The following is a 7,854-nucleotide window of genomic DNA, read 5'->3' as shown; positions in this document are numbered from 1 at the left end:
ATATGCTTCATTACTTAGATATGTTGTGCCTTTCACATGATGTTTAGACAATACATGTTTAACTAGTCATCCTTACTTGTTGAATCAACCAAACACACACACACACACCAATATTGCAACACACCATTTGCCCTCATTAGTCACTTGTCAATGGTATAGAAATGCATTGCTTGGTGGTAATCTCTAAGCCCCAAGACTCTTCTCTCTCTTATTTGCTCTTAATTGCATTATTTTGTTATCACTTAGTTTAATTTAGTTGCTCTCTAGTCTAATCAACCAACCAATCAATTCTTGTTTGATCACTCGATCTACTAACCCTAATAGCAATTCCACAACCAAGTACGACTCCAAACTTGTGACGATCCCTACTCACCCTAACTATATTATTTGTGAAGGTAGTAGTGGCTTCTATAAATGTAAAACTTGACCCTCGCCTTAATGCACACTCTTTAAACTTGTGGTGCGGCGACACACCCATCTGTTTTTGGAATGTAATGATTTCTGGATATGTGTCAGTAGGTTGTTACTTTGAGGCTCTTGGCATCTTCATTGGCATGAAACAAGCTGGCATAAAACCAGATGCCATCACATTCACTAGTATCTTAGCACCTTGTTCACAACTAGCAGCCTTAGAACAGGGTAAGGAGATTCACAAGTGTATCACTGAAAGTAAGTTGGAACCCAATGAAATAGTTATGGGGGCTCTCCTGGACATTGATGCTAAATGTGGTGCTGTGGATGAAGCTCTTAGTGCGTTTAATCAATTACCAGAGAGAGACATTGTGTCGTGGACTTCAATGATCATGGCTTATGGGTCTCATGGCCAAGCTTTTGAAGCTTTGAAACTTTTCAATAAACTGCAAAGATCCAATATGAAACTTGACAGAATTACATTTCTTGCGGTAATGTCTGCATGTAGCCATGCAGGATTAGTTGATGAGGGCTTTTATTATTTTAATTTAATGACTACTGATTATGGAATCAAACCTACAATTGAAGACTACTCATGCTTGATGGATCTTCTTGGACGTGCTGGGAGACTGCATGAAGCATATGAGATTCTCCAAAAAAACCCAGACATTAAAGAGAATGGTGAATTGTTAAGCACATTATTTTCTGCTTGCCATATGCATGGGGAATCGGAATTAGGGGGGGAAATTGCAAGATTTCTTATTGAGAAGGATCCTGATGATCCATCATCTTACATAATTCTAGCTAACATGTATGCTTCCATGAAGAAATGGGATGACGCGCGCAAAGTGAGATTGAAGATGAAAGACCTTGGATTGAAAAAGAACCCTGGGTGTAGCTGGATTGAAGTTAACAAGAGGATTCGAACTTTTCTTGTGGAAGATAAATCACACCCAGAAGCAGAGATGGTATATCAATGTTTATCATTTCTTGCCAGTCACATGGAGAAGGACGAACTGCTGTCATGTTAGAATTACAGCATGAGTATTTTCAATCCAGAAGCACCTACATTGATATAAATTGGACATAAATTCCAATCTCAAAAGATTTGACTGTAAGTGTTACAAATTCTTATGAGGCCGACCCCATTCTTTTGGGATAAAAGGTAAGGATGATGATGATCAAATGTTATAAATTCTCATCAGATAATGCGACTGGGTCAGCATAACAAAGCTTCAGAAGCCAAATAGATACAATTAAAAGCTTTAGGCTAGCAATACTTACAGCCTCTCGATACGGAACCAAAGAAGAGTGATTCTGAAATCTTCTTGGCTTCATGAAGTGACATTATGCAACCGGCTCCTTATCATGAAGTGACCCAATAACACCAGTACTCATTGATGGATCTGTGCTGAAGAATTGCTCGATTTAGTGGATTGAATCAAAGAATGGGGAATTCCATTTGAAGTCAATAGTCCCAAAACATACACTAGAAGTTCTCCCTTGAATTCTCCATTTGGCAACAGTGACAGCTTGCTGAAATCAGAAGGTACGTGCTACTACTCTGTATACACAGAGTTCTTGACACAATGTATGTATATATGCACAAACACACAGAATTCTATAACACCAGCAAATAAGATAATTTTTGTTAATTCAGGATGGTGATCAACTTCTCCTTCATAGTGATATTACATGAAAGCTCCCCGAAAAAATGGTCTAAAATAAGGGATTTGTAAATGTGACATTATATGCTGCTCCCCAAGAGTTTCTTCAATCTGCCAATGCTCTGTTCATTCTTTATCATCTGGAGGCTCAAATGGTGTACATTGTCACGTGAAGGAGAAGATATTGGGTGAGCCAGGCATATCACAACATTGGTATGCCCATCCAATGAAATATGTACTATATCAGTTTGTTGAGAGCAGTTTTTATAAGTAGGTGGGACAAATTTAAGTGAATTCCATTTTCATTAGGTGGGCATACCCTGAATTCCATTTCCATAGCCACATGAAGGCTTTAGGAATGGATACTTTTAGTGTAAGCCAATCGAGTTTTGTTAGCTCATCAAACCAAGGTTCTGACCGTGTCCAAAAGCTAAATTGGCTGACCTGGGCCCAGCACTCAAAGACTGGCCCAGAAACTTGGCCTGATATTATTTAGATACTGGCCTGAAATTGCGGCCCTATTACTTGATTGAATGCACAACTCACAGCCCAAATGTCTGACCCAATTTCGGCCCTCTCGCTCAAAATTTTGAAAAGAATTTAATTGAAGCAATTGCAATGACTGAACTGGAGCATGGAAGTAATGTTGTTTCTTGCAAAAATATTGGTATTTGTAGTTGTCCTTTCAATTATTTTGTTTTCAGTATCAATATAAAACTGACACGTTTCTGTTTTGATGCTCTTTAGCATGCGGCATGCACTATAGCTTTTTCACAGCCCCATATAATTGGAAAGAATCAAGGGGTCCATGCTTTTATAGTCCAGATCAGAGATACAAATGGCGACGTCTGTCCAACCATACCTATAGCTGATTGTGTTCATAAGATTGGCTTAAATGGTGTTGACAATGGTCAAATCTGGTAAAAGTATAGTTGTTGGATTTCATTTAAGTCAATAACTGTTGTCTATCAATTTTTCCTGGTGCTGCATGTGTAAGAGAGATGAGAAGACTTTTGATCACCTTTTGTTGTATTGTCCAGTCGCTTGGGATTGCTGGAGCTTATTGCTGGGCTTATTTGGGGTGTTGTGGGTTATGCTTCACTCATCGCAAGGACTGATTGAGGCTTGGAGAGGGTGTACAGTGGGTGCCTAGCTCATGATTTTTGAAGGACAGCGCCTTTGTGTGTTTGCTGGTGCTTATGGCTTGAACGTAATAGGAGATCTTTTGAGGGAGGGGAGTCTTCTATTGGGGGTGCTGAAGTTCTCTATTCTTAGCTCTCTTTTTTTGTTGGGTTCTTGGGTGAAATTTTAAATCTATGGGGGAAATGGTTGATTTTTTGGACTCTTTAGGGACCCCTATTAGGCCTTGTTTAACTTTTGTAGGATGCGTTCCCCGTTTGAATGCTTTCTAGTACATTTTTACTTATCAAAAAAAATAAATTTCTCCTAAGTGGATGAAAGAAAGAATGAAGTGTATGCTTTGCCAATATGTATTTTCCGGATTTGTCAATGTCTTGATCCCTATAGAGAATTTGTTGAATTCAGTAGCTGATGTTTCTGCCGATGGGCAATATCTTGGCACAATAAAGGACCCAGATCAGGTGATTATTTTTCAGATGCCTAATGTTTTCTCTCTCTCTCTCTCATTTTGATGAGAATATTTCAAATTACTCTCTTTCTCTCTCTCTGTTGGATCCTCTATGTGTTTATATCTGTATATATCCTTGGATAGGTAATGTGTTAATGGCATATACATTACTTTTAAAAAATAGTCACAACCCCCACAGAGTAAATTATTTGCAGTTGTGAACAAATGGAAATAGTTTAGTTGCTAAAGTTCTTTCTTCTCAATCATAATTCTGAATTTACTGTAACCTATTTATATGTTAATTCTCTCTCTCTCTATATATATATATTTGCCCTATGGGGTAGACGATTGAAAAGGAAGGAGTACGTCTGCCTGTGTTGGACATATTATAAATAAATGACCAAGGTTGTAAATAATGATAACAGGCTTAACAGCCACCCATAAAGGTAACAATGGTGGTGTTTCGATGCAGGTGTATAGGAGAAAAACTTCATTGCGCCCGTTGCATGGTGCAACGAGCGCATCCGGATCGTTCGTGTAACATACATGTCCATGTATGTATTACACATGACGATAATGAATGGTTGGATGTGCTTGTTGCACGGTGCAAAGGGCTCAATAAAATTTTTCTCGGTGTATAGGAGTTTATGTAAGGTTAACAGCTATCCCAGTTGTCAATGCACTCCTATCGATCCTCTCCCAAATGTACCAATCTACATGTTTTAATCCCATGCTGCTCTCCCAAATGTACCAACCCCTATCATATTCACCATTGAAACCCTCATTCGACCTCTACTACCAGTTTTCTTTAAAGGTGTTAGCATTGTTAAAAATAATTAATGCCATGTTCATTCATATATATATTCATTCATGCCTCTATTATTGTACATGTATCAAGTGGATACATGTATCAAGTGTGTGGTTGAGATTGTCTTGAAAAGTTCAAAGGTCTATGGAAGAATAGTATATATAGGGTAAGGTATTTGTTGTTAAGATATGAACACAACAAAGAATTCAATTCAATACAATATTTGTTTCTCTCCTCTCTTCACTTAGAAATTATTTAGTTGGTTGAAACTATAGCCAACATAAGTGGTATCAGAGCTTGATTTCGATCAAGAGCAAACTGGGTGTGAAGCTTATTGACGGGAAAACAAAACCCGAAGAAGATCGATCGTGATGGTGTCTACAGGCAATCAAAACCAAGGTGTCCATCAATCAGCACTTCCCATTTTTGATGGGGAAAATTATGATTTTTGGTATGTGAAGATGAAGACCATTTTTCTCTCATATGATTTATGGGATTATATTGAAGATGAGTATGATGAACCGGATGATACAACAACTTTGACGAATGCCCAAAGACAACAATTGAAAGATCATAAGAAGAAAGATGCAAAAGCTTTAGGCTTGATTCAACAAGGAGTTGCTGATACAATCTTTCCCAGAATTATCAATGCTTCTAAAGCAAAGGAGGCATGGGATATTCTCGAGAAGGAGTATAGAGGCAGCACGAAGGTAAGAACTGTAAAACTCCAATATTTGAGAAGAGATTTTGAAAATATGAAAATGAAAGAAATGGAGTTGTTGAAAGATTATTTTTCTAAACTTATGGAGGTGGTAAATCAAATAAAAACCTATGGGGAAGATATTTCTAATCAAAGAATTGTTGAAAAAATTCTGATTAGTTTGCCGGAAAAATATGACTCTATTGTTGCTGTTATTGAAAAGACTAAAAAGCTTGAAAACTTAAGTGTTGAAGAATTGATGGGTTCCATAAAAGCATTTGAGCAAAGGTTAAGTAGGCGCTCCGAAAAGACAATTGAAAGTGCTTTTCAATCCAAGCTCAATGTATGTTCCAAAAATCAAGAAAAATACCCATCAAGTTTTAATCGATCCAAAGGTGAATCTTCTAGAGGTGGAAGACACGGAAAAGGAAGAGGAAGAAATTCAAGAGGAAGAGGAAGAAATAATTTTGAGAGAAGTGGAAATATAGAGTCCACTCAACAAAATTGTGGAATTTGCAAGAGAAGTAGCCATGTTGACAAAGATTGTTGGTTTCGGGGAAAACCTCAATGTTTCAATTGTAAGAAATTTGGACATGTTCAAAAAGATTGCCGGTTGAAAACAAATCAGCAAGCTAATTTTTCTAAAGAGTAAGAAGGTGAAACGAGCATGTTTTATGCTTGTCACTCGACATCGGAACAAAAGGATGATGTGTGGTTTCTTGATAGTGGGTGTAGTAACCACATGACCGAAGATAAAAACATATTCTTGGAGATTGATTCTTCATCCAATTCTCAAGTGAGGATGGGAAACGGTGCCTTGGTCCAAGCAAAGGGAAAATGTACTATTGCCATAGAGACAAAAAAAGGAAGAAAGCATATTCGGGATGTGTTACTTGTTCCGGATTTGGAGCAAAATTTGTTAAGTGTTGGACAGCTTGTAGAGCATGGGTACTCCATTCATTTTTATGAGGACTCTTGCAAAATTTATGACAAGGGAGGACAAAATCATATTATGGCAAAAATCAAGATGGGCAAAAATAAAAGCTTTCCTCTCACTTTTTCATGTTCAAAAAATATGGCCTTGAAGATGGATGTTGTTGATGAGTCTTGGCTTTGGCATAGAAGACTTAGCCATTTGAATTTCCAAAGCTTAAAGAATTTACAACAAAATAGCATGGTATATGGGCTGCCAACAATACAAGAAGTTTGTGAAGGTTGTGCTCTTGGCAAACATCACCGAGAGTCATTTCCGAAAGAGAAGGCATGGAGGGCTAAAGCACCATTGGAGCTTGTTCATACCGATGTGTGTGGACCGATGACAACACCAACTCAAGCGGGTAACAAGTATTTTATTATTTTCGTTGATGATTTTTCAAGAATGACATGGATTTATTTTATGAGACAAAAATTAGATGTGTTCTCTATTTTCAAAAAATTTCAAAAGCTTGTTGAAAGGCAAAGTGGCCATCTTATCAAATTGTTAAGAAGTGATAGAGGTGGAGAATACAACTCAAATGAGTTTGAAAAGTTTTGTGAAGATATTGGCTTGGAGAGACAATTAACGGTTGGGTACACTCCACAACAAAATGGAGTGGCAGAAGGAAAAATAGAACAATCATTGAGATGGGAAAATCAATGCTTTATGAGAAGGGGCTACCTAAATCATTTTGGGGTGAAGCCGTGTATACGGCTGCTTACTTGATGAATAGGAGTCCAACAAAAGCGGTGGAGAATAAAACTCCATTTGAAGCATGGAGTGGAAGGAAGCCATCATTAAAACACTTGAAAGTTTTTGGGTGTATTTGTTTTGCTTATGTTCCCAGAGAAGTGAGGCACAAACTTGATGAAGCTAGTGAAAAATGCATCTTTGTGGGCTATAGCTCAAAATCAAAGGGTTATAAACTCTTTAATTTGAAGAAGAATAAATTGATTATTTGTAGAGATGCTCTCTTTAACAAGAAGGCTGCTTGGGATTGGAAAGAGAAGAAAGTTCAAGATCAAATCCCCATTTTCAATGAAGAATCAGGAAATCAAGAAAATGAAAATGAAGATTTTCTTGAAGTTCCACAAGAAATGTCTCCCGTATCTAGCTTACAATCAATCCCAACTTCTCCATCAAACTCAAATTCCTCATCTCCAAGTTCAACTCCAAGAAGAATGAAAAGTCATAGTGATGTGTATGCAAGTTGCAATTTTTATGTTGTTGAACCAAAGAACTTTGAAGAAGCAATTAAACAAGAGGTATGGAAGAAAGCTATGGAAGATGAAATTTATGTGATTGAGAAGAACAAGACTTGGGAGTTAGTAGAGAAGCCAGAAGACAAAGATGTGATTGGTGTGAAATGGATTTTTAAAACAAAATTCAATTCGGATGGCTCCATTCAAAAGAACAAAGCAAGACTTGTAGCAAAAGGGTATTCACAACAGCTCGAAATTGATTTTCAAGAAACTTTTTCACCCGTGGCTCGTCTTGACACAATTAGAGCACTCATTGCCTTGGCGGCTCAAAATGGTTGGTCCTTGTATCAACTTGATGTAAAATCACCCTTCTTGAATGGTGTTTTGAAAGAGGATGTCTATGTAAAACAACCTCAAGGCTTTGTTGCAAAAGGAGAAGAAGAGAAAGTTTACAAATTAAATAAGGCTTTGTATGGCCTAAAACAAGCACCCCGGGCATGGT

At 37.5% G+C, this 7,854-nt stretch overlaps 1 protein-coding gene across 1 annotated transcript; it reads left to right on the top strand.

The window, feature by feature from the left end:
• Positions 1 to 494: 494 nt before the first annotated feature.
• LOC132309183 (pentatricopeptide repeat-containing protein At5g27110-like) lies at positions 495 to 3,200 on the top strand. Its single transcript, XM_059807514.1, has 3 exons — positions 495 to 1,379; positions 2,826 to 2,998; positions 3,119 to 3,200. Exons 1-3 carry the CDS (start codon positions 495 to 497, stop codon positions 3,198 to 3,200), a joined length of 1,140 nt encoding a protein of 379 aa, XP_059663497.1.
• The last annotated feature ends 4,654 nt before the right edge of the window (positions 3,201 to 7,854 follow it).

Source organism: Cornus florida, unplaced genomic scaffold (genome assembly GCF_030987335.1).
Source record: "Cornus florida cultivar Cherokee Brave unplaced genomic scaffold, ASM3098733v1 CherokeeBrave_3.0.0_Hap2_Chr05, whole genome shotgun sequence".
Classification (NCBI taxonomy): Eukaryota; Viridiplantae; Streptophyta; class Magnoliopsida; order Cornales; family Cornaceae; genus Cornus; species Cornus florida.
Note: the sequence above shows the minus strand (reverse complement) of the source record. Positions and strands in the feature narration are given on the sequence as shown.